The sequence below is a fragment of the Mastacembelus armatus genome, chromosome 11, assembly GCF_900324485.2.
Source record: "Mastacembelus armatus chromosome 11, fMasArm1.2, whole genome shotgun sequence".
Lineage (NCBI taxonomy): Eukaryota > Metazoa > Chordata > Actinopteri > Synbranchiformes > Mastacembelidae > Mastacembelus > Mastacembelus armatus.
The window spans coordinates 10,215,720-10,242,350 of record NC_046643.1 but is presented as its reverse complement, the minus strand read 5'-3'; the positions used below and the strand labels follow the sequence as shown (position 1 = coordinate 10,242,350).

The following is a 26,631-nucleotide window of genomic DNA, read 5'->3' as shown; positions in this document are numbered from 1 at the left end:
TGTCCGACAATCTTGCAAATTTCTATTTGTCACCAAATACCTCTTCTTCAAATAATTTACCTGCTTTTACCTGCAAGGTCTTTGACTGCATATTTACCTTTGACACTTTTATGTGCGTCAATGCTGTGCTATTGTGCATGCCTTCTAAGGGATTGTTGTATTTCATTTGTGTTTGTGAAACTATGATTAGCATGCAGACAGTAATTGAGACATTCCTCTGATAGTTGTCCTTAGGCTCATGTTCACATGAGCTTGTGATGGATTGGGAGTGACCTCTAGTGGTAAATGTATGATACTACATGTTAATGATTGCAGTCTAAAAACACTTCAGTACTTAGCCACCAGTAAGTGAAGTTCAATGGTTTTAAAGAAACAACACATGAAATGCAGTTTCTAAAAGCAATACCCACACAGTGCAAATATGAACACACTTGGAAAACAGGTTGCTAAACAAGCCACTGTTAGCTTATTTTTATATATGAGAAATAACTTACACTTAACCTTCATGCATTCACACAATTGGATGTAAGAACTAGATTGTCACATGTTTTACTCATGACAGGCTTGTAACTCATAAAGCATGGGTATAAAGTCTACTGTCATTACCTGCCTGTGTGTTTCAGTATGTAGTCAGAGTGTAACAGAGAGGGAGAGACAGAATGACAGAGAAAGAGATAAAAAAAGACAAACAGATAGAGACTGAAAAAACATGAGAGGGCAGAGGAGATACCTTTTGTGTGCACCTGGAAATTAGAAGAATGGGCAACCTGGTGAGATCACTGCACTTAAGTGACTTTATTTTGCTTCGTCACTGGCTGCTGTGGGACCCAGAGACAGCTCTGTCCACCTGGAGACAGGTATCATAGAAGGACACCGATAGTTCACAATCTTTTCCAGTCTCTCCAGGACGCTGTCCGTCTCTTTGTCCCCTCCCACCCCTCTTCCTCAACTCTCCGACAGGCAGCTCAGGTTAACTGAGCCACTGCATCAATTAATTATGCATAACCAGCAGGTTTGTTGGTAGCCACTGGTCAACCATTTGATCATGCTGCACCCTTGTCTTCAGCTAATAAACTTTAATGACCTGTGTGAATAATATCACCATATTATAAAAGCACATAAATTAAAGCATCCATTCTGTGGTGGAGCAAGCAGTCAGAATTTTTACTTATGAAAATAGATGAAAAGTATCAAATATAACAGTAGTCATGATGGAGGAAAATGCTTCATGTGAATGATATTTGATTTTTTGTTACTGATGCATTTGAGTGAGGTGTAATTGGTCAATTATTTTATAATTTGCTAAGCATTTAAATCTATTAAAACACAATCATATTCTCTAAGCTGATCGAATGTTTTGCATGTAAAATCTTAACTGTTAAATGAATATCATGGAAAAAAAATGTACAAAGCTAAAGTGTAAAGCAGTAACTCAGAATACAGTGCTTAGGGCTTTTCCATTACAGCATATATACAGTGTTAAAGCACAGGCCTAAATCTGTCACATATGAGCTACAAACACCATCCAAACAGACGTTTTTGTCAGTGGGTACATATACATTTTTGTTAGATCCACACTGTATTACATGAAGATATGCTGGCTGATCCTGTAGGTTATATTTGGGCAACAATAGGAATAAAAAAATATACTTTTAGCTGTAGATCATTGTGATGATGTAGGTTTTAATTCAAACAAACTTTACGTTTTTGGTGAAATATAAGTGTATTTGGGTCAGTGTTGCCAATAAGACTGTTTGTGTCAATCAGTCACGGGTATGTTCCTGCGTCATCGCCTTCCAGCCAATCACATGGCCACGTCGAGAAACGGGGCACCCAACCTTGCAAACATGGCGACGCTCCGAAGAGAGTACGGATATTGGAAATACGACCGTTTTTAACTGAGAAAATAACCACCTCTTTGCATGTTATCATGAAGTGGGGTTAGCCAGAGCTGCCGCACTACAGCCTTTTAGACGATGCTTGCAGAGGTAAGTCAGCTCCGGGGACACAGACTCATACATCGTTGCTCTAGTTTGTTTCCCGGTGATAGACATGGCTAGTTAGCATGTCGCAGCTAGCGCCTTAGCGTTAGCCCCGCAGGTAAACACAGAGGCTGACAGGGAGATGACGGCAGACAGCCGCTGTGTTTTCACAAAGGTTGTTTCTGCAGTAGCAGTATTCAGCCCGGGATTACACCGATAACGCCGAGTTAATACGATGAGCCTGGGATATCTGCACTTCTGGAATTAGCTCAACACAGCCACAGTTTAGGTTATGAGTAACGTCCCTAAACGACGAGTTTCGACACCACAACAGACGCAGGTGAGCTGGGCGTCAACAGTTTGGACAGTCAGAAAACCCAGTAAGGCTGAAAGAAAGTTGGCTATTTGCCTTTTAGCAACGCTGGACTATTGCTTACTGAACTGTTCTGTCTGGTTAGCCAGCCTGTTGGTGACAGGCGTATTAAGCAGTGACAGCTCTCTGCCGGGGGGACTGATGTGTTGTGGCATTTCCTTCTCATTTTACTGTGACACACAGCTGGAGACGTTTCCAGTAGCATCCAGTAGAAACATCTGGCAACACACGCCCATCTTGAAATATTAATAGGTTGTCTTGTGTCCATTGTTGCTTTTCAGTGGTTATACAGTTTGAGCCTAGCCTTTTTTTGGTCCTTTAGCCTGACAAGCTGTTTTTAGTCAGTAGGTGGCTTGTGATGACTTTGTAGTTTGGTTGCTGTTTCTCAATGCACACTGACTTCCTGAGTGTAAATAGACTACTGGTCATGACATCTGCTAACAGAAGAGCCTGTCACCTGTCAGCCCCTGCCAGGCCAGTGACCTAACCACATCTCCAGCAGTTTAAGAGCAGCTTTAGGCTCTGTAATGAGGCTTTAGCTGCCGCTGCACTGTTCTGCATGTCTGACAGGGAATAGTGATTTCTGTGTAAAGCACAGTCAGGTGTTAAACTTCAGTTTGACAGTAGCTTTTTGTGAATTGTTGCTTTTTTTTCTGTCGATATTTCTTATGAGTTTTTAGTTTCACACTAGCTTTGTAAATAAGATGTCAGGTGAAGTCAGAGGTACTACAGATTATGTAGCAGCTCGCTCCCAGCTATAATGTATATGGGGCCCTTTCAGTCATCATCATCCTCCTCATCATCGACGATCCTATACAGATACTCACAGGCAAGTTATGTCATTAGATTATATACCCAGGCTTTATGAGATACAGCCCAGTTGTATTTTTTTCCCAGTTGTTTGAATGCATCACAGTTATTTCAGCTATGCAGGAAATAAAATAATGGTTTGCTGAGAAACCTGTTTTCTAGGTGTGCTTGTCATTGCATCATGTAGGTATTAGTTTTAGAATAAGGAAACTTCATTTTATATCTTGTTCCTATGAAATAACTGACCTGTTGCTGATAAAAAAACTTAACCTGGGGCCGCATTACCTCCTAAATATTGCCTCAGACCTCATTCACTATCATTGTATTTAAGCAGTTATTTGATTTAAAGTGATTTAATTTGAAATGCATTTTTGCATTCAAAGTGAATGTTAATTCAACTGTTGCTCTGGTTTTATGGTTTTGTTAGTCATTGGATTGTAGAGGTTGAGCTGTCTCTATCTGCTTGAACCATATTTGCATTTGTAATTTACTTGTGTGAGCAGATAACATACCCACATATCTTTATGAGTACACCTTTGTACACTGCGTTGACTTGTTTGTTGATTTGGGGTATAAGTGCATTGTATGATTATCAACAGGGTACACCATTGTCTCTGTGCTTTTCACCCCTGGATAAATCTCATTAAGCCATCTTAATCAAAGCTTAGTGGACATTAAGGCCACTGCACTCACATCAGGCGTGCTTGTCATCTAGTACAGTGGTCTGTCTTTCCTTCTGTCAGTAGAACTGGTTCCCATGCCAAACAAGCTGAGAGCTTCAAAGAATGAAGCCCCACTTACCCTTGTTTGTTGAAATTTGGTTTATTTTGTGTAATTATGTTATTTTACTTTAAATTTTACTGCAGCTGCTAAACTAAAATAAAAAAGGGGCAGCATAGGTGATGCACATGGTTGCTTTGTTAGAGGTCAGGCTTCAGTTCCAGTATTGATGACCACCTCAGAAAGTCTTGTACTTCTTGTGCAAAGAGTGAGCAGGAGTCTGGTTAGAAGTTTCCATTTTCAATTTCTGACGTTTTTATCCTCGATTTGCACTTGGTGTAAATTAACGTTAGTACGGAGTTTGTGTGTATACTAACACAAATTGTGGCCTTGATTGTTTGCGTTCCTGCTGCACTTACTGCTTTAACTAATGTCAATGCAGTTCAGTTAATTATAGCTAAAGGCTTGTTAACAGGGGATTGTGCAGCACAGGTTTTGAATTAGCTAGGAGCTAGATTTTCCCTGTACCTGCTCCACTGACTGTGTTGTTAGTGTGGGCTGTCAGTATTTATCAGTGAAAGGCTGACTACCAACAGATGACAGAAAAGGTTGTGCTGGCTGGAAAGTGGGATTATAGCCAACCTGAGGACAGGACAACCTACCAGGGTAAAATTTCAGCAAGGTTTTTGATGGAGTTTGTAACCATGTCAGTAAAAGGATAACATTTTCAAACCGTACTTAACATTCAGAAATGTGTTAATAGCATGATTTAAATGCAAACATAAGGTTAACCCCAGCAATAAAAACAAAACACAGCACTGGACCCTGATGTCACTCCCAGCTGACTGACAGTATACACTGTATTCCAGAGATTTAATCCTGAGTCTAAGGTGAGGAGCTACTTCTGAATTAGTGCTTTCTGTCATGGTGGTTCTGGTGGAATAGGCCGGCATAAACATTCAGCCCCACATACTTTCTCTCCCTCTCATGCATTGCTCATAGATCTTCACGGATCATAGGAGCGCTTTAATGTGCTGAGTTAACCTCTCGCTCAATGGCCACACTGATCAGGTGTTGCAGTTAAGAGCTTGTGCCCTTGTGCATGGGTCCCAAAAATAGAAATATCTACCCTTGAGCATTTCTTCCTACCCATGTGTGTGTCTGGGTATGCCCAGTGCAGTGTGCATCTATATGTGTGTGGATTTGTTTTTAAGTTGTACCAGGAAATCAGGAGAATGATAACGTCCAAGACACTGATAAGAGGCTGTGTGCGCATGTCTGAATGTGCCTGGAGCCAAGGACATTCAAGAATGCACTCAAAAACTAAATATTTAAATTAAGCAAAGTTCAAATTGCTGCTAGACTAGTCATTGTGTACTTAGGAAAGAAAGAAATAGGAGATTGATCTTTATAGTGATATAATGATACATGACTAGATCTGGGTTTTAAGTTATATATATTACCCTCAGTACATTGGTTCAAAATGTCAAATCAAAGGTTGACCTCTTGTGCCTATTTGTATGTGTAGACATCTTGTTTATAGAATTTCAGTATTATGTGTATACATTCAGTCCAGGTTGTGTAAAAAATTGCCTAGATGTTTAGATGTGTTCGTCCCTGATGGGCTTGTGTGTTAATCACTGGAACAGATGGTTCATGTTTAAAACCCTGTGTAAGCTGTAATGACTCAAGAGTGTCAGTTATCATCTCTCCTACAGAGCCAAGCCTCCACAGCCTCATCACCTCATCACACAGCCCCATTGGTAGCCTCCACAGTCACTGCTGCTGTTCACTGTCACCAGTGACGCCAGACCAGAGTCAACGTTGCCCATTTGAACTACATTCAAATGCTTACTTACGGACTTATCCCTTTAGCAGGATGGACTGAGATAACATTTCCATGTTAAGAGTTTGAAAGTTGCATTGTCACCCAGAAATGAACTATCCAAATACTAGGTGTTTTCAACTGCAGCATTCACTGAAACTGAAAAAGGAATTTGCGTGCCTGGGTATCAGAACTTCCCCAGCTGTTATTTTTACAAGAGTACTTGGAGAAAACTCTTTGTTCTGAAAAGCACAAACCTGGCACACATACGTGGCACCAGGCTTGAGGTAATTCAGATTTTAGAATAATTTAGACACTGTTACAAGGTGTATGCACTAGAGAGGTCACTGCTTCAGCTTAATGCAGGCAGTTATCACAAGGTTATCTTATTTGTATATAGTGCCGTCACCTATTAGCATGTAGCTCAGTCCCGGTGGTAGTGAGTGTGCTGGTGGTGACTGCAGTGGAGCTGCTGCCCTCTCTGTGATTACTGTCAGTGAACGGCACACAGAATAAATGTGTTTCTGCATGTCAAAATGTTTATTGTGGTTTACATGGCAAACCTCGCTTGACGTACCAGGACATTGTCTTTAATTTAAGATAGTCAAAGCTTGTAGCAGGTCATAAACTGTCCTGTGAATAGCATTCTTTGGTGTCTCAGCCACTCCTAGCTCAACTTTAATTATAGTCTTCTTCACTAGTCCACCTTATTCTCTTTCCAGAGTCCTAACCCTGCTATTGATGACTCTGTCCCTGCCAGTTCTGACTTGTAAAAGAGGGATAGTCTAGCCAGTTTGGACACATTGTGTGGCCTGGACACCAGTGTGCACACATTAATCTGATTAACTTGATTTCTTTAAACTTCATGTACATAATTATATATTGATTTTCTTAAGGCATCAGAAGAAACATGGTTAAAACATTTCTGCTTTGAGACACGATCTAAGCCGGGTAGTGTATATATTTAAAAGGATTTTTAGAAAAGTGCATGTGCATGATAAAGGGTTCAAACAGCAAAACCTGTGAAAGCATCACAGAATGATGAAAGGAAACATCAGCGGTGTTTGCTTTAATCTAAAGTAGTGAAATTGAAATAAACCTAAATAAGCTGGTTTCTACATTAAGGAGTAATATTTTAATAATTTGTGGTGTCCTACTACCTCAGCCTAGATGATTCAACAAAAAAGGGACTCTTAAGTCTGCAACATCTTGCATAACTAATACAATTCAATACATCAGTGTTGGTTAAAACTACTGTGTGTGAGAGAGAGAGAACTGATTACAGCCATAAATGTAAATCTGGGTTGTAGTATGGTTAATACTGCACATGCACACTGGTTTTAATATGCCCTGCCCAAACATTTCTCCTCCCATAACCAGGTCTTTAAATGAATTGACTGCCAGCAGTATGTCATGTATTCCAAGGTGTGCTAGGACGTGTTGTTCTATTGTATAATGTATAATGGTATAATAACACATATTTAAAACCAGTTCTGTTGTATTGTCTCAATGTACATTCTGACAGATCTTAGTTTATTCAGTAGGGTGTACAATGAATGACTAAAGTCAGGGTCCATAGGTCCCCAGTCATCAGTATCAGATTTTAATTTTTTCAGTATGCTTTGTAATCAGTGATCCTCAGCTGGTGTGGTGATAGATGTTACCAGCTGATCTGAACTAAGCCAATCAAGTAATAAAGCCTGATCCTATTAAAATCCTTTGATTGTAACCCATAGTGCATTGGTGCACCCAGGAGCAGCACAAATATTAGTGGCCAGTTTGAATATTCACACTGACAGGGACTGTCAGCAAGCAAAGCTTAGGTGAGCAATATTTAATGTCAGACAACAGTAACTTATGTCAGACAAAATCTGACTCCTAATGCTCCATGTGTTAAATGGGCTCTGCAGAAAAGGTTTAATTCTTTCCTTTCAGTCCTTGTAGTGTTTTTGTTACAGTAAGTTTATTTTAGGTAGTGCTAAAGTATTGAAACAGGGTCAGGTGTCAGGAGCACCTTTACCTCAGAAGTGAAATATATTTTTACATGATGCACCTCTCACATGCAGATTTCTCATACTTTCAGGATACCTGCACATTTAGCCCACACACCATCATAGAGTTAACCTGTTAGTAGAGCCACAGGCTGCACTGCTATTTTTTTTAAATTGATTAAATTCCATTCCATTAGTTCTCCTTAGACAGTGCAATAGTCATGCTATACATAGTAAGCTCTCTGGTTCATGTTTCTGTGTGCAACACAGTTGGCAGCCAGTCTAGCATGTGTCGTTCAATTGTCCATCGCTGGCTGTGACAGGGAGAACAATGTGTCAGTGTCCTCAGGAAGCTCAGTCTGTCCTGGTCTGGCTCCACCAGAGGAGCTGCTTATCTAAGGAACTCAAGTATAAATGTAGGGCAGCTGAACTGACGGCTCTACAGTCAGAGTGTGAGCATAATACAGTCTGTAAATCAAAAGTTTTTCTCATTTTACCACGTTAGTATGTTTTTCACAATAGCTCATGACACTTTTTTTTTAATCTTCATTGTCTGATGATGATCAACGTTTATAGGTGAAATTTAAATTTGTCAGCACTATGGTGGAAAAATGACAGAACAATGATAGTGTTTCTAAATTACATCAGAGCTAGTTTGTCATTACTGTGCTGCAGTTTAACAACTGACATATACACCAGTACCAATATATCTGCAATAAGTCAATATTGTCTGAAGTGCTCATCTACAGTAGCTATAGGATGTATATTCACAAACACACATACCCATATATCCATACCTCAGTTTTCTTTAGCAGCCTATCCTTGGCAGTGTCACAGGAGACTCCATATATATACATGACAGAGCCCAATATATTGTGCTTTTTTTTTTTTTTTTTGTTCAAAAAATGTGGATGAATGCCCACAGAGCTGAGGATTGACATGTCTTAGGCCGGAGGGTGAGATGCTGAGTAGGGACACCATCCTTTATCTGGAGCGTGAGGATTCAGGCCCCCACAGTGACCAGAATCCAGTCATGCTTTTAACGTGCATCTCTGAGCAAAACACTGAATCACCTGCTTTTGATGTGGTGCTTGCACATGACCTAAGAGAATGCCTGGAAGCAATGCAGTTTATTTTATCCTATGTGATGTGAAAGCATCAGCAGTAATGATAGAGGTCACTTCAAGCTTAAAAATAGATTGGTTTCTAAAAGCATTTCTGGTGTTTTTAATTGAAATAATTGCTTATGCATATTACTGACATGAAAATGGACTGAACAAAAATAGAGCTACAAGAGTAACTTGTGTGGAAAACTGGGGCTAGTTGGAAATTAGAGCTTGGTTTCCTGCACTGACAATAACAGGAAAACCATAGGATATGGCATGTCTATGCGCACACACACACTAACAGCATTCGTCTGATACTCTTAACAATGCAACACCCCACAATGTGTGTCTTTTTAAATAACATTTTCCTGTGCTGACATCTGAAATGTAGAACTGAGTTTTTATGCTCTGTGGATAACGTCATTGTTTCGTGTAGTTTGTATGCAGAAGGCTGCTGATTTATTATTTTTCCTTCACAGTGAAGTCAGTGGTCAAGCCAAGAGTTTTATATGGTGAATTTAGGATGGGGTTAGAAAAAAAGATGAAGAGATATTTTAGACTGTGCTTGAAGTAATACAGTATTCACAAATATAACCGAAGACTTTGTGTCCAGATGAAGATCCAGGATTGTTTCTGCACACAGTGACACAGTGAAGTGTAACACAGTAATGGTAGCAGTTACTAATGCAAGCAAACCTTAATCAGTGCTTTGCAACATGAATAATGCAAATTTATTTCATGTCTGCGCTGCAAATTTATGTTGTTTGGCAAAGACTGGTTTGTAAGTGATTAGGGAGGAAGCTTTTCTTCTGACCAACCTAAATGACCTTAAGGTAAATCTGAATAGGTAAATATTGATAGAGAAGACGGCCAGGCTGTGCTGGTTATAATACAAACATCAGTACATGTCTTTAGCCTGTGTTTTGTGTCTCTGTATGTCTCAGGCCAGTCTGTCCATCTGGGGATGGGGGGGCCTTGGAGTTGTGCTGTTCCTCGTCACCTTTGGACCCTTTGCCATATTCTACCTGGCCTTTTATATCTTCTGCTTCATTGGAGGGTGAGCATAAAGACCTCTAAAACATACATCATGGCTGTTTATAGGCCTGCTGTTGCACATGAACCACAGCACAGTACGGGAGCCTGATAGGTGCATTTTTGGCTGCTCTCTCATTCTCACTTCTGCTTTCCAGGGGCTTTGCGGTCACTCTGCTCTACGGAAAGATCAACTCCGAGAAACACCTGGAAAAATGGGAACACTCATATTTGCCACCCACACAGATTGGTATACTGAAGGTAAAAGCACACACACAAATTGTGACTTCACCCACAAAAAAATTTTGTTGTTTATCAAGTACTTTTGTTGCTGATGGCAACCTGCCAGTTATCATGCAGATCATCAGAGTTTTTGATGTGATTACCTGCATTTCACTCCATCTTTTATCTTTTTGTGTTTCTCCTGGTCACTTTCAGACATTGGATGAAATGAAGCTGGAGATGAAGCCCATAAAGATCGACAGAAGACTGACTGGCTCCAGTTTCATAGATGAACCACTACAGCAGGTGTGTGTCTTGTGGCAGGTATTGCGGCTCCCTGTGCCTTGTGTCAAAGCTCCAGCACCAGCTTTAGTGTTTGCACTTCTAACTGTCAAAGTAGGGGAACACAATTCAATAACGTGGGATAATAATGAAATATCATTCATGACCAGTTCTCTGTGTTAAAAAGGACTTTTATACTTTCCTTTTGGAGTTGTTTTGTTACCTTTGTATGGACCAAACTCAATAGGTGACGATGATAGCTGGACAACAGCTAAGCAGAGAAGCTAACAGGATTATAACTGAGTGACAAGTACTAACACTGCAGACATGTGGGATTGTGGCCATCTTTAGGTACTGTCTGACCCATCAGCTGGCTCAGGTCAGCGACTTAATGGCCTCAAGCCATAAAGTAGTCATCCCTGTCAAATCCTGCATAACCTCCCTAAAGCCTCCGTGCCCCTGTTTCCAGGAAGTTCACGTGTCATTAGATTAGTCTGGAGTAGGATGCCCATTTCCTGGCAATGTGCGTTTTTCCAACACACAAACACATAACAATTAAATGAGGTAATAGCCTAATTAAATGGGTAATTTTAAAATATATTGCTGACACACACGTCCATGAGAATTTTTTGTTCTTGAACTTATACTAAATAAATTTCTGCTCTAATATTTGTAAGAGCCTGCTATTTAATGTCATGTCATCTTCATATATTACAATTTTTTTGTATGACGTCTGTTTTACATTTTTGTATGTACTATATAAATAGGCTCCAGCTTTTTGTTTTAGATTACAAATAATGGGCAGATAATGCTGTATTATGGCCCTTCTGTCGTATCAGAAATGTCGTCCAGAAAAATAACCTTCATCTTGACAGGAAGTGGACCTGAAAGTTTCTCTCCTGTTAAACTGTCAGCGTTGCATCATTATGTGGGCTATGTTGAAACAAAAGACAGTTGTAGGGCAGAAATATGCTGTCGCTCGCTGACTGCTGGTGATTGAGTCAGCCTTATGCTTTTGTAAACAGTGGTTAGGTTGCCTGTCAGCATTGCCAGCAGGGAAGAGGAGCTCTGTGGCTTTTGTCTGTTGGTCACAGTTTGCCTTTCCACACTATCCTGTGGTAAAAAATAACTTTTAGCACGTTGCCGTCATAAAGCAGTGTGGCCAGCAGCGTCAAGTGCAGACACAGCAGTTTGTGATGGTCAGGTGATACTGACTGTGGTGTCTCTGTTCTCCCTTTCCTCCCGGGGAATGCATAATAATCATTTTAGCAGCATACGAACTTTGACTTCCTGCACTGCAAAACCTGACATCATGCAAACCTGCAGTATGTGGTCTTGATTTCTTTGGCGCATTCTGTTTTTTCCCTTATTTCTCATACATTTAGAATCTCTGTAGATCGTACAACAGCTGCATATAGAGAAGGCTGAGTGATTCATATGCTGGCTTGTTTTCATCACATTTTTCAGTTGCATCCCCAGGTTTCCTTGGACCTAGTAGCCCAATAATCTGTGCCCAGGGTATTTGTGCTTGACATTGAAAATCAAATATAATGTATTTACCTGTCTAGCACTCAAATCTGGTGTACCTTTTAACTCCACCTCTCTACTCATCTGTTTCAGTCCAGCTAATTGGGTTGCCTTTCCTAAGTCTCCTCTCTTGCTCTCACTTTCTTCATCTCTCCTTGTCCTCCATCTTTGTTTCTGCAGGTGATCCAGTTCGCTCTGAGAGACTATATCCAATATTGGTACTACACATTGAGTGAAGATGAGTCCTTCTTGTTGGAGATCAGACAGACACTGCAGAACGCCCTGGTCCAGTTCTCCACACGGTACAATACAAACATGCTTGCTCTGCGTTATATGCCAGCAGCAATTTCTTTACTTGACAGCTTTTTGTGTGTTTATATGCTAAGGTCCAAAGAGGTGGACTGGCAGCCTTACTTCACCACTCGCCTGGTGGACGATTTTGCCACCCATTTACGTGTTTTTAGAAAAGCTCAGGATCGTCTCACTGACAGAGAGGACAAACAAAGTACGCATACACAATTATACACTCTTGCTTTCTCTGTCACAGTAGTCATTAGTCTGTGTACTATGTCTCCTGAGTCTGACTCATTTTGTCTTAAGCAATGATTGTGATTATGTAATTCTGATGCAAATTAGAGTGTGGTGATTGTTTGATGCACTAGACAGTCAAATTTGATTACAGTTGTGGTGTAGAAACAGTTTTGTGGAGTTCAGCAGCAATAATAACCATGCATTATGTCTGAACAGGGGACATAACAGAGGAGATGATAGAGTCGTTCTTTGAGGCTGAGGTGGAGATGGAAAGGAAGATTTGTCGAGATGTAGTGTGCACTTCGCACAAAGATGAAGAAGGTGAACATACATCTGAAATCTCTCGTACTGTTCATTTCGCACCATTATACTGAATTCTTCCTACAAATGTGCTTGATGTCATAAGCTGTTTTTGTGTGTGTGTGTGTGTGTGTGTGTGTGTCAGGTTTTCTTCGGGACTTGTGTGAGCTGCTTCTGTATCTGTTACTACCTCCTGGAGATTTCCACAACAAAAACATGCGATACTTCCTAAGGGTAAGTGTTTATCAGATAAACAAGTACAAAATCTATACTACTCTCACTTAAAGTCTGTCAAATCACACAACACGTGTGACTTCACTGTTCTGAAATGTAAATATGAGTTACAAAATTACATATTCTGTATCACAGTGTGTTATGAAACCTGTGCCACCATGTACCTCTCCTGGAGTGTTATATTCAACAACAGGCTTCTGATTTAGCTACAGTGCTGTACCACTGTACCACGCCATGATATTTTTTTCTTTTCATTTTAGGAGGTGTTGGCGCGTGGTGTGCTGCTGCCTCTGATTAATCAACTGAGCGACCCAGACTATATCAACCAGTTTGTTATCTGGATGGTGAGATTTGACACTCATCTTTACCTTTTACCTGTTAGCTGTTTTTTTTTTTGTTTGTTTGTTTTTTTTATGTTGTTTTTAGCTGTTTTTGTGTAAATAACCCAGAAACTAAATGAACTAGGACAGAATAAACTTTTTGCACTGGTCTGGGTGTCATCCACTGTAAATCTGTGTGCAGATTCGCGACTCAAGCTGTAACTATGAAGCCTTCATGAACATCCTGAAGTTGACAGACAAGCCTGCTGAGCTGGAGGCTGTCAAGGACAAGGTGCTGGAGGAACTGCAGTACCTCCGCTCTCTGGACACGGCTGGAGATGGTGGGCATTAGCTTTTAACTCGCTGACAAATTAATACACATAAAACTAATTTATCCCTAGACTAGGGTCTGACAAAGGAAATACATAAAGTTTGGGTAAAATAATGCGCACTATTCCTCTCTTCCCCTAAAGTCTTGTTTCTTTGTCCTTCAGACATCAATGTGATTAAGAACCAGATTAACAGTCTCATGTTTGTGAAGAAGGTGTGTGAAACCAGGATCCAGAGACTACAGTCTGGCAAGGTGAGAAACTGCAGCATACCTTTATAATGCTTACACTAAAGGATCCAGTAAAAACATACATTATTAAAATAGGTTTTAGTAGGTGCGGGTTTATATTTGTTAGTGTAATAGTCAAACATTGTCTGCACAGCTGTGTTTCCTCAAAGGCGAGTTATTAGTTTTGTCTTTTGGAGTCCGCAAAGCAGAGAAAACAGACTTTACCTACCCTGCTTCTGTGTTGTGTAGGAGGTGGACGCCTTGAAGCTGGCAGCTAACTTTGGAAAGCTGTGTGTTATCCCACTAGATCACATCCTCGTCCACAACATCGCCCTGCAGTTCTTCATGGGTAATTCTGGAAAAACGTCATAACATACACCATGAATGCCAAACGTCACTGTAGTCCCGAGGTTTTAATCCTGAACATTTCTGTTAATCATTTTTCTAAACCAAAACGTATCCCATGTCTCTGTATTTTGTAACTTCATCCTGACTCATTAGGTACAGCCCCTTTTCAGTCATACATGGCTTTGCTAGAGAATTTAAAAGGTTGCGTGCATGGGAACTACGAGTCAGATCTAGTGTAGAACTTAAGCACCAGCCAACAGCCTAAACATTATAGCTGGTGTTGTCATTGCAGCTCATATGCTGCTAGAAGACTTCAAATAAAAAGATGCATTTTTAATAAAGCAAGTTTAAATTGCAGAAATTCTAAAATTGAAAGCATCCTAGAGGAAATTGATGCTGCTAATTGACATCACATTTAGTCCTTCCAGTGACACAGTAATCTAAAATGTTTGTCATTTAACCAGATTCGGCATATACGACTGTACCAACTGTTGTGCATGTGTTAATCCAGACTTCATGCAGGCAGCGGGGGCTCAGGCAGAGCTGTTTTTCTGGCTCACTGTGGAGGGCTACAGGGTGACAGCACAGCAGCAGCTGGAGGCCATGAAGGGCTGGCAGACAGATGGCAAGAATCAGCCCAGTGCCACCAAAGGTCTGCTGAAAGCTGCTGCAGTGGGTGTCTATGAGCAATACCTCTCTGACAAGGTGAGACCACCTGGGGTGTAACAAGTCAGGAGTCATTTCAACCACAATGGAGGGTGACACTAAATAAAATGCTTTGGTCTCTCAGAAGGTCTAATCATATGCAGATTTCCTGTAATTTCTTAATAAACTATATACAAATTTATTTACTTTATTTTATTTTAATTTATTTATTTTAAAGTTACTGCTTTCTTCTATTTTTCATAATCTAATATTTAGAGTTGTGATATTTTTCTTTCACTACAGGCATCTCCCAGAGTACAGGTGGATGAGGAATCGGTAACAAAACTGGGGGAGAAGCTACAGAAAGATGATCCCACACCAGAGATATTTGATGAAATGCAGAGAAAGGTGTGGGACTGTATATTCGAAAACATTACTAACTGTGCTGACACTTCGAGAAATGTTTTCACTGATTTGTTTAGCTTTTAGTATCTTAGTACTAACTCTTTTACTGTGTTTTACCACAGGTGTATGACATGATGCTACGCGATGAGCGCTACTACCCATCTTTCAGGCAGAGTCCTCTCTACGTCCGCATGTTAGCAGAGCTGGACATGCTGAAAGAGCCGAGCTACCGGGGATCCGATGATGGCGACGGAGAATCTTTTAATGGATCTCCCACGGGAAGCATTAACCTTGTAAGTCTGCTTCACTTCCTGTTGCAGGGCTTACAAACATGCAGATGTGGAGACACGTCTGGCATCATTTTTGTTATTCATCCTTGCATTGTTATTTATGTTGTTGTGTAGGTTGTGATAACTTGTTTCTTGTGATTTCAGTCTTTGGATGACTTGACCAACTCCTGCCATGATGAATCTATGCACCTACATGCCTTCATCTCTGACACAGGTATACACCTTTTTAATTACGCAACTGGCTTAAAGTATAATGCATAAATATGTGTTTTTTTTGTTTGTTTTTTTTAATCTGTGTCATGTGCTTTCTAGTGGAAATCTTATATAAAGGATTGTTAATAAAACTTCATTGTATACATGTCAGGTTTAAAAACATTTCATTTGTCTTGGTGTGGGCTTTATCACTAATCTTGAGGAGTGTGTGAATTTGTCTGTTATACTGGGGATCCGTTATCTCCTTCTAGTCCTGCTCTGCATGTTTCACTTTTCACCTCCTAGCTCCTTACATCTGCATGTGCCTGCTGTGTGACTTTCATACTGTTCCAGTATTCTTTATTTCTTTCATTCCATTGCCTTCATTGTTTTTTTGTTCTTCATTTTTCCTTCCTCCCCCTCCCATGGCTTTCCTGTCATTCTGTCACATTTTCCCTCTTTTTATCACAATTCCACACACTCTTTCTTTTGCTTGCTCTTCCTCTCCCACACTTGCATTTGCTTTTCTTTCTCGTCTTTCTTTCTTTCTGCTTTCATTCACTCCCTCATCCTCCCCCCCCCCCCCCCCTTTGGATGTATTGCTGGACGGGATAGCTGATGCTTGTCTCCCCGGGTTCTGGGCTGATACAGGGGTTTGCAACGACCATGGTAAGACCTACGCGCTGTACGCCATCACTGTGTTCAGACGCAACCCCGACGGCAGCGAGGACTGCTGGAAAACCTACCGCCGCTACTCTGACTTCCATGACTTCCATATGAGGATCACTGAACAGGTGTGTGTGTGTGTGTGTGTGTGTGTGTGTGTGAGTTGCACAGCAGTTGTTCAGTCCACTACATTTTTCTCCCAGGAGAAAGTTAATGTTAGTGTTCTTGTCTATATTCTGTCGTAGTTTGAGAACCTGGCGTCAATCCTCAGGTTGCCAGGGAAAAAGACTTTCAACAACATGGACAGAGACTTCTTAGAGAAGAGAAAAAAAGACCTCAATGCTTACCTACAGGTAATAGATTTATATGGTTAGTTTTGTTGTCATATTGTATTGAGTGTGTATCTATAATCTTTTGTGCCTGTGTTCTAGCTGCTGCTGAACCCAGAGATGGTGAAGGCCTGCCCAACTCTGATTCCTTACGTCTATGATTTCCTAGAAAACAAGGCCTACAGCAAGGGCAAGGGAGAGTTTGCACGAAAGGTCACTTCATGTTTTTAAATAAAATGTAATATTTCACTGTGATTAGTTTACTACCAGAACACTGGAAAATGCTCTGCAATTATTTAGTGGCCTAATGGCTAGGGACTTGTAACCTGAAAATTGAAGGTTCGAGTCTCAGGTCCGGCAGGAATTGTCGGTGGCACAGAGTGAATAGCCAGTGCTCTGTCCACCTTCAATACCACAACTGAGGTGAGACCCTTGAGCAAGGCACCGAACCCCCAACTGCTCCCCGGGCACCGCAGCATTGGCTGCCCACTGCTCCGAGTGTGTGTGCATGGTGTGTGTGTTCACTGCTGTGTGTGCATTTGGGTGGGTTAAATGCAGAGCACAAATGGGTCACAAAGTATGGGTCACCATACTTGGCCATATAAGTCACTTTCACTTGACTTTCATATATAATTGATGTCTGTACTTTTGTTATAAGTGTGTGCCAGTGACCTCCAGTACTTCAGCAGTCTAGCTCTGTAGGAATGGTTAGAGAGTTTCACTCAAAAAAAAATCAAGCTGAAATGTTCCTTTGGTTGCATCACAATCAATACTTAATTTAGTTTTAGCCACATGACTCAGACCTGCAGTTACAGAAGAACTGGTGTTATTCTCTCCGTATGTTTCTTTACGCCATCAGATAGACACATTTGTAAATCCGCTGAGGAGCTCCATGAGGAACGTGTCCAATGCAGTGAAGGCCCTACCAGACAGTCTTGCAGAAGGGATGACAAAGGTCTCTGACAACATGGGCCGCATGTCAGAACGACTGGGCCAGGACATCAAACAGTCCATATTCAAGGTAACATCATCAAATACTGCATTTGAAAAGACAGTCTTAATAAATGTCCTAAACCCTTCTACTCTTGCTCACTGCCCTGATCTGTTATTTCATCCAGCTTCTGTAACTTCTTTGCTATCTGTTGTTCTGCTGCTCTCTCTAGGTGCCTCCACTCCTCCCCAAGTCTGAAATTGACCCTGAACACTGTCGAGTCTCTGCTCAGCTCGATGACAACGTGAGTCCTCGGGATGTTTGGTTGCTGAACGTTCTTTCTTATTTTATGCTTTTGGTAAAATGGTAAATGTGTGTCTCACCTGTCAAGGTGGACGACAACATCCCGCTGAGAGTAATGCTGCTGCTGATGGACGAGGTGTTTGACCTTAAGGAGAAGAACCAGTGGCTGCGCAGGAACATTAAGAACCTGCTCCAGCAGCTCATCAGGGCCACATATGGAGACACTATCAACAGGTCAGAGACACACAAAGGAAAACAGTGTTTCAGGCAAACGAATTGCAGCCTAAAATGGTCAGTTTGTAGCTTTGTTGTAGAACCACCTGCACCAGAACAAACTCAGACTAAATTCTGCATGTGTTGAGAGCCTCTGTCACACTGAATTACTGGCTTCAGTTCATGCAGAGCACAACCTGAATAATCTTTGTCTCTGTAGAAAAATTGTGGATCATGTGGACTACTTGACCTCACCAGAGCAGGTGGCAGACTATGTCAAGAGGTTCAGGTAAACCCTGCCCGTCTTTTTCACAGAACTCTTAATTTGTCAGAGGAGTCATGAGTAAACCTAAATGCCTCCATCCACAAACAGGGATTCCTACTGGCCCAATGGAATTCTGGCTGAGACGCCACCTCGTCGGGACAAGAGCATCCGCATGAGGACACGAGTAGCTGCCAAGACCAGCCTGCTGGGTATTATGCCAGGTGAAAACACGTGCACACACACACACACTCACCGTGTCTCATTTCATTGCACCATCAAATGGTCTCATCCTCTTACTCCACATCCTTTTGGACTAGGGATTGAGATCATTGCTGCCCCTTGTGGCCCATGTGGGGGTAACACCTATGATAGCTGCAGTTCACACTGATCATAATTGCGGAGGGTGTTTTCAGCTCTCAGGCCTCCGGGTGCAGTAATAAGCCCTTTATAGCTTATTTTGAAAATGGGTGATGTAGGAGTGTTTACACAGCTTCTCTTTGCAGCACTCATTTGATATGAGATTGACTTTAATCTTTGTTGAGTTTTATGTTTCTGTTTATCTAACAGTGCAGTTCCATTCCTGATTTTAGTCCTAATGCAACAACAAATGACAGTCACTCTCTGAAAAAAGTTCCTGTTTGAAACCTTTTAACCTAAGAGACCTCTTAACTGTATTTCTCTTCTTGCCTCAGATGAGCTGAAGCACATTATTGGAGCGGACACCACAAGAAAGGGCATCCTGCGGGTCTTCGATATGTTTCAGTACCAACCCATGAACCGTCGGCTAGTCTATGTTTTCCTGGAGGGCTTTCTGGAGACCATGTTCCCCCAGTACAAATTCCCTGAGCTCTTTATCAAGCTGCACTCTCGCTCACCGCGCATCCTCAGATACAGCCAGAAACTCAAATCTTCCTCTCTTAAAAGGTGACAGGAGAGGACAGAGGCAACAGGACACGGGCCGACTAGACACACACAACTTAAGAGCTAAGAGTGAGTGTTGGGGGGGGGCTTGACATGAAAGTTGAGGTGTGTTTGTGATTCCTGCCCTTCCACTTCCCTCACACACTCTTTATCAGTGAAAACACTCCGATTATTCAGCTCTTTATTTCTATGAAGACAGAACTGAAGAATGAACAACACACACTCTGCGACACACACATAAATCGTGTCATTTGCATCAAGACTACTCTTTTTTTTGTTTTTTAGTTTGAATAATTTCCCACTTTTTTAGACTTTTTAGTTGCATTTAGCTTTATCCTGGGCCAGTCAATGCTGCTTTTTCATGGTCCACAGAGCAGACCACAGATACTGTATTGTTTTTAAACTGCAGGAGTAAATAGCATAGACCCACACCTTGCCTTACTTTCCCGCTTTTGTCTTTTGGCCAGCTCAGTCCACCATCTCTGAACTGACCTGTTATCCGCAGTGAAACTTACCCTCATGTTGTAGACATGCAAAAGCTGCACACTTGTAAACATGCAACAGGATTTTGTTTTTAGAGCAACCAAATATGTCAATAGCACTGGGTTCAAGAGGCGCTGTGTCTTTTTGTTTTTTAAAATGTGACTGAAAGGAGGATTGGGTCAAAATTTGATTGTTTTTTGCTTTTATTGTTGAAATCTTTTCTGTGATGGTCCCGATCTGTCCATGGTCTACCCCGCCTCACACTCACAGTGTCAGCTGGGATTGGCTCGAGCCCCTCCAGTGACCCTGAAGGATAAGCAGTAGATAACGGATGGATGGATGGAGCATCTTTTCTTGCCTCAGTGCTCCTCTTGAAACATGATACTTTTTTTGTGCAAAGTTTTCCATCATCTGATAGGCCCCATCCCCTTTAATTCTACTGTCATAACCTGTGACGACCAAAGCTCATGCTGTTCGCGTGCGTGTGTGTGTGTCTGTGCTGATGTGATGTTGGGATAGTCTGAACGTTACTGTGCTTCATATCATTAATCATGTGATGAAAGAGTGTGTCCCTGCTGCAGGAGGCTCAGCCCTGGCTGCCCAAGCACACTATCAAAGAATGTACTCTCTGGTCTAATCTCTGTTTGGTTAGTGTAGAATTTAGTGTGAATGGGTCTCTGTGTGTGTCTGTTTTTAGAACCTCTTCAGTCAGAAACTGTGCCAGTGTGAGCTAGTGAACCAGCCTTAAAACTACATACAGTATATACTGACCAAGAGACACACACTAGGGGTTGCTCTGCTTCACACGACTGAATCAAAATGGACATATGGAGGTTAAGCCCTAATCACTTTTATGAACAGACAATGTCATTGGTTTTGTGCAATATATTTTTTTTATTTTATGCATGTGCATTTTGAATTATTCTGTACTAAAAAAAGTAATTCATATTGTTTTAATAGTAGAAAACACGAAAGAGGTTCCCCCCCAGAAATGTCTTCTTATCCCGACAACTTAACATTCCGTTGTTGTGAAAGTATATTTTACAGACTTGTTTTATAAGTCTGACTTTGTTTTGTTTTGGTTAAGTGAGTTTTTTGTTTTTTTTCCCACCTAGCCACGCGAACAGAAGGTGTGTTTTGAGTGTCTGGTGGGTGGTTTTCTGTGTCCCAGTCCAGTGATTAGCTCATTGGGCTGTAGATAGTTCAGAGGCGGCCTCGAACAACTGCTTCTTTTTAACTAAGTGGCAATGTATGCATTTAAAACCCGTTCTGTTGAGTGTGAACAGATCTTTGTTGTTATGATCTTACAGCTGGAGGCATCGGCCCTCCCCCTCCCCCTCCTGTCCAATAGGCTCCCAAGAGAGCTGTGTCATGTGACCAATGGAATCACTGCTATTGAGCACTTAGTAGCAACTAAGAGTGGGCCTCTCCCATTGGCTGTACGGAGACTCATTCTGCCACAGTCATTAGACGGAACTCCCTCGTCTGCTGTGATTTGCTTGCACTGAGCAGCCCTGGTGGACTCTGATTGACTGGTAGGAGGACATGAACTGGAACCTCTCTTACTGGAGGTGAATTATTTGTCCACGTGGTGGAGGAGATGTCACCTTTAACTTTCTGCACACCTCTCCATACAGGAAGGCTTGTATTTTTTTTTTTTTTTTTTTTAACCCCAGTATATATGAATCTATGATAATGAAAAAATGTGCATATCTGTGTACAGTATGTGTTAATAGTGTGCCTAAATGTACTGTCAACTCTATTTTCATATTTTTCTTTAACCTAAAAACAAATCAATCAGAGCGTCATGATCATTTTATGTGACTGAACATGACCTTAGGGTGTTTTTTTGCATCATGCTTCTCACATTCTTCTTGTGAGCAACTGTGCTCAGATCAGTATAACACTAATAAAAGGTAACTCAGACTAATTGGGCCACAGTGTCTGTGTTCAGTGTGCTTGCAGGTCCTGTGAATGGGGGGGGGGGGTGTAGCTATAGTATTTGTTTAGAAATTGCCAATTAACTTCTGTTTGACTGAACACACCTGATGCAGGTAATCATCAGTGGGCAGGGCAGGGATAGTTGGAGAACAAGCAGAACAGTGGCCCAGAGATGGACAACCCTGAAAAAGGCCACTAAAAGGGGGCGTGTGGTGAATAGGGACCACATATTTTGCCTCTAATTAGTGTGTGGCACAGTTTCCTTAATTCAAATCAAATGGTTGGTGTGACTGTGTACTGTACTAACTTAAACGTTTTTGTGCAGAGGAGACAGACCAGCTTCTGCAGATTCAGACTGCAGAAAAACATGTTCAGGGTGAGTCTTTCATTCATCCCCTTTATTTAAAGGGTCACTTCATCCACAATGTCAATACTGTTTAGGAAAAAAACATTCCCTCTGCTTCAGGATGAGACAGCAGTCATTGACATTACAGTAATAATATACTGCAGGTGGATGGAGTTAAGTTTATGATACAACCAGCCCTGACAAATGATTTTGGTTTGTGAAGAGTCAACTCAAACCTGCAAAGAATATTTAGGAAGTGTACTAGCTTGTATTTAATGCAGGCCTTTTTAATGTTTAGAGTGGCTCATGATTTACTGAAGCACATAAAGGAAAGAGACCCAATCAGAAAGATTTAGATTGAATTTTAATGTAAACAGTCATTAGCTGTCGATATTCAAGGATCCCCGGGTCAACCAAAATCAGTTCTCGTGTCACAAACTCTTTTCTGCGGGTTCCCTGGGGCAGCCTCCCACGGATGGTGTCATGATTAGCAATTCACGTTTTATCCACGTTTACACGCAACCTTCACGTTTTCCTCCACGATTTTCCAACAGGATCAGCGATGATGACTATTCCCCATGCAGCCAAACCTGAAACGTAAAAGCAGGTGTGTATTCACTATGTCAAAGACTTAAATGTGAGAAAAACTATACAGAAAAACTGTATAACTCACTCGCAGCGAATGTAACCTGGGCTATTGTCCCCATGGACGTAGGCCCGCCTAGTCGCATGACTTTCCGGGCAGCATTAAACACATAAGCCCCGGACAGGATCATACCTCCACCTGAGATAATCCGACAGCTCCAGCAGTTCTTAAACACCTGGCTGGGTTTAAACGCGGGGGCATCCGCTCCTCCCGGTGGTGCTTCTGGCATGGTCAGTACCGGGTATGTGCTAATGCTAACGTGAATCCACTCCCCGGTTAAAAACGCACGGAGACGAACATGAGACACACAAAACTCCGTTTCATGAAACCGTTCAAATAATTCTTCTAAACTAAACACAAAAGTTTATCACAGGTCCTGCTCACGTTAGCTGTGCAGAAGGTCAGCTTTGTAAAAGCAACTTCCGGTCATGTGACTACCGTTTCCAGGCTAACATTTTCAAAATAAAAGTTTTTGTAGTCATGGTAAATATTTATTCCCAGTTTTAAAGCATTAAAAAAAGAAAATAACACAGTATCGATCAGTGTCGTCTCTTAACGTTTGTTTTAGAGGTTACCTGAAACGTTCACTGGGTTCTTGTTCAGAGTGACTATTAACACAGACAAACCGAATCCAATAAAAGCTGTAACCTCTAAAAGCAAAAAGATTTTTAACAGTTTCCAGATCTGAGGACTATTAACAGTCACTGTGTTGTTTTTGGGGAGAATTTGCCCTTAATTGCCCTTAAAACTGTACAGTAAAGTGACTTTGAAACTGGTATGATAATGAATAATTCCAGTTTGGACAACCATTCATTTAAAATTCAGTTAAGCTCTAATGAAAGAAAAAACCACCTTAAAGTCACGGGAAGTTATATTATGTGGAATAGGATAAATAAAAACACATTTATAATTCTTTAAATATGTAATCAAAATTTTCAACAAGCCAAAGAAACCGTTTTACATATCAGAATATCTTATTTATTTGTGTGTCTGAAATTAGAAAATACCGAATTTGCCAGAAAAAAATGCGCAACAAAACTTGAACGGCGGCTACTGTTACCGTGTTTTGTTAAAGGACGTTTTGTTATCTCTGCTCAGTAACCTTTAATGATTTATGACGTTTATACAACGTGGCGCTTCAGTCCTCCACATGCTATTTACACAATAAACGCAATCCTATTTCGCAAGTTTCTTATTCTCGCTAGACTAAACCCAAAAACGGATCAGGTGTTTTCCTGTCCTCTGCTTTGGCTTTTAAGTCTCCATCCATCCACCTCTCTCTCTCTCTTTCAGGGAAGAAACCATGTTTTTGTTTGTGGTCGTTTTTGTCAGTTTGCCTTTCACGTCCGCGGCTGAACCGGAGCCCGTTGTGGACCCACCATCGTATGTTGCCGCCGTGTACGAGCACCACCTAATCCTGAACCCGGAGCCACATGTCCCCCTGAGCCGAACCGCTGCCCTGCAACACATGCACCAAAACCTGGATATCTACGAGGAGCAGGCTGCCCAGGCCGCCCAGCGGGTACAGACCTTAAAGAGCTAGACTTTTACATCTTCGTGATATTACACAGAATATTGCTGTTGTACATCTGTAATATCAGTCATTGTTTACTTTAAATATAACGTGTTAATCTATCAGAGAGGGAAATCAGACTCATTCAGGTGGAATAAATATCTAAATAGAAGTGGTTTCAGAATAAGGTCTGTCAAACTCCTGTGTAACAGTATTAGCTTTCACAGTTCCCCTAACATTTCTCTGAGCAGCCAAACTGGTTTCGCTAATTCTTGAATAAAGCTTATCACTAAACTGGTCTTTGGACTCTTGGGAGTGCTGTTGTCAGCGCCATTGATACTAAAATATGTTTTCTGTCAATCAGTAGCAAAATTAAGATGATTCTGAATCCATTCATTGGCACAAATGACAGCGTAGTTGGAAATAGAAGTATAAAAACATTAGGGGTGTGTGTGTGTAGAGAGATTGTGTTTAGTGTCACAGATTGATGAAACTTGTCTCATCTCTCTCTGGCTGTGGTCAGGGTGCCCAGATCCTGGTGTTTCCAGAGGACGGTCTTCAGGGTTTCAACTTCAGCCGTACCTCCATCTCTGGCTACCTAGAAACTATACCTGACCCCCAGCAGGAGAGGTGGAACCCCTGCACAGAGCCGGACAGATACAACAACACTGAGGTGTTTTAATATATATTTAATATTTCATTTAATAGTGTTATTGAACGTCAATCTGGCTGTTCTGATGAGAACGGCCTTGGCAGGGAGACACCAGTGAGCTATGAACTTCACTCATGCATCATCCGCCACATACATAATATAAGTGACATCTTAATGTGGTTGTTCCAGGTTCTCCAGAGGTTGAGCTGTATTGCGCGTCGTTACAAGCTCTACGTGGTGGCCAACATGGCCGACCTGCAGCCTTGCCCCCTGAAGACCCACCCCTCCTCTTCCTGTCCCCCTGATGGACGTTGGCAGTTCAACACAAACGTGGTTTTCAGGTGCAGTGTAACCTCAATATAGAAATAGTTAAGCTAAAGTCCAGCGAGTGCACAAATGCAGTTTCCTCATCTATGTAAACTGTTCAGTCTCTTCCCCCCCCCCCCATACAGCTCTGATGGCCAGCTGGTGGCACGCTACCATAAACAGAATCTGTACTTTGAAAATTCCTTCGACACACCACCCCAACCTGAGATCATAACATTTGATACACCTTTTGCTGGGAAGTTTGGCCTCCTCATCTGCTTTGACATCCTGTTCCACGAGCCCACAGTTACACTGGTGGAGAGGGTTAGAAAAAAATACACACACACACACAGCTACACAAAATATATATTCAGTTCTACTTGGCTTGGTCATCTCCTCATAACCTCAGCCTCACTTCTTTGCTTCTCTTTAAGGGTGTGCGTCAGTTGATCTTCCCCACAGCCTGGATGAACCAGCTCCCCCTACTGGACTCAATCCAGTTCCAGCAGGCATTCAGCCTGGGTGCTAATGTCACCCTGCTAGCAGCTAACATTCGCAACGACAGACTGATCATGACTGGAAGCGGTATCTACACTCCTTTTTCTGCCACGTACCACCACGCTAAGACAGGAGACCCAGAGGAGGGCAGGCTGCTGGTGGCCAGGGTGCCTGTCTTAGACCCACTGTGGGTGGGGCAGAGTGTGGCCATGGAGGAGGGAGTAGCTAAAGAAAAGTCCATGTCATATAGGGCCACAGACTCTGGAAGCTGTCATCAAGAAGGCTGTTTATTTTCTCGTACTGAACCTACTTCTGCAGCCGATGCTTACTCCACTACTTCCACCTCATCCATGATGTATGACCCATTTACATTTGTTCTCCTGAAGGGCACAAAAGGCAGCCTGAATGTCTGCGATGGGACTTTCTGCTGTCACCTGCAGTACCAGCAGCAGTTACCACAAGTCAACAGTAAAGAGCTCTACGCATTGGGAGCATTTGCTGGAACTCACATTGTGAATGGACGCTACGCTCTGCAGGTATGAAGGCCCTGAATTCTTTAAATCGTTTAATGTGACGCTTGTTGCATTTATTCTATATGTGCCTACAGGTGTGTACATTAGTCCGCTGTGCGGGGTTGAATGCTGCTTCCTGTGGACAGGAAGTGGAAGAGGCTGAGACTAAAATGGACTTCCTATTGGAGGGCACATTTGAGACCAGATACGTTTACCCATCTGTTCTGGCTAGCCACATGGTCCTGGAACAACCAGAGCACCTGGACAAGTCTGCACATGGCAGAGTGAGTATGAAACATTCAAACATGAGTGGTGGTCTGGTCTCAGCCTGTCTGTACGGACGGATGTACCACCTGGACCACGCCTGAACTGCTTCGACCAAAACAAAGTCATGACAATTCAGCTGCTTCAC

At 41.8% G+C, this 26,631-nt stretch overlaps 2 protein-coding genes and 1 long non-coding RNA gene across 6 annotated transcripts; 2 read left to right on the top strand and 1 right to left on the bottom strand.

The window, feature by feature from the left end:
• The first annotated feature begins 1,824 nt into the window (after window positions 1-1,824).
• Window positions 1,825-21,738, top strand: snx13 (sorting nexin 13). Of its 4 annotated transcripts, XR_003295314.1 has the most exons (26): window positions 1,825-1,988; window positions 9,752-9,864; window positions 9,998-10,100; window positions 10,278-10,367; window positions 12,051-12,172; window positions 12,257-12,375; window positions 12,618-12,722; window positions 12,847-12,935; window positions 13,196-13,279; window positions 13,458-13,596; window positions 13,750-13,838; window positions 14,064-14,163; window positions 14,674-14,867; window positions 15,111-15,215; window positions 15,335-15,505; window positions 15,647-15,716; window positions 16,310-16,488; window positions 16,606-16,713; window positions 16,792-16,902; window positions 17,549-17,710; window positions 17,853-17,924; window positions 18,012-18,157; window positions 18,357-18,425; window positions 18,510-18,622; window positions 19,094-19,391; window positions 20,041-21,738. XR_003295314.1 is itself a non-coding variant. In XM_026300541.1 (25 exons), exons 1-25 carry the CDS (start codon window positions 1,977-1,979, stop codon window positions 19,327-19,329), a joined length of 2,865 nt encoding a protein of 954 aa, XP_026156326.1. In that variant the 5' UTR covers window positions 1,825-1,976; the 3' UTR covers window positions 19,330-21,738. The 4 variants fall into 4 exon arrangements, 3 of the variants coding, with proteins under 3 accessions (XP_026156326.1, XP_026156324.1, XP_026156325.1); XM_026300541.1 differs by having other exon boundaries at window positions 16,346-16,488; window positions 19,094-21,738; XM_026300539.1 differs by having other exon boundaries at window positions 19,094-21,738.
• A 701-nt stretch (window positions 21,739-22,439) lies between these two features.
• On the bottom strand, window positions 22,440-23,158 carry LOC113126052 (uncharacterized). The gene is made up of 2 exons (XR_003295246.2): window positions 22,871-23,158; window positions 22,440-22,682 (listed from the first exon to the last, which is right to left on the bottom strand). It is a non-coding gene; the product is annotated as an uncharacterized LOC113126052 (long non-coding RNA).
• On the top strand, window positions 22,581-26,625 carry btd (biotinidase). The gene is made up of 7 exons (XM_026299811.2): window positions 22,581-22,699; window positions 24,032-24,260; window positions 24,775-24,924; window positions 25,093-25,244; window positions 25,356-25,533; window positions 25,644-26,243; window positions 26,315-26,625. Exons 1-7 carry the CDS (start codon window positions 22,671-22,673, stop codon window positions 26,585-26,587), a joined length of 1,611 nt encoding a protein of 536 aa, XP_026155596.1. The 5' UTR covers window positions 22,581-22,670; the 3' UTR covers window positions 26,588-26,625.
• Window positions 26,626-26,631: the final 6 nt, after the last annotated feature.

Coding starts and splice junctions, on each gene's coding strand:
- snx13 (XM_026300539.1), top strand. Junction 13,280..13,457: donor ACCAGTTTGTTATCTGGATG/GTGAGATTTGAC, acceptor ATCTGTGTGCAG/ATTCGCGACTCAAGCTGTAA. Junction 16,714..16,791: donor ACCTCAATGCTTACCTACAG/GTAATAGATTTA, acceptor CCTGTGTTCTAG/CTGCTGCTGAACCCAGAGAT.
- btd (XM_026299811.2), top strand. CDS start 22,671: ATGCAGCCAAACCTGAAACGTAAAAGCAG. Junction 24,925..25,092: donor ACAGATACAACAACACTGAG/GTGTTTTAATAT, acceptor TGGTTGTTCCAG/GTTCTCCAGAGGTTGAGCTG. Junction 25,534..25,643: donor CAGTTACACTGGTGGAGAGG/GTTAGAAAAAAA, acceptor CTTCTCTTTAAG/GGTGTGCGTCAGTTGATCTT.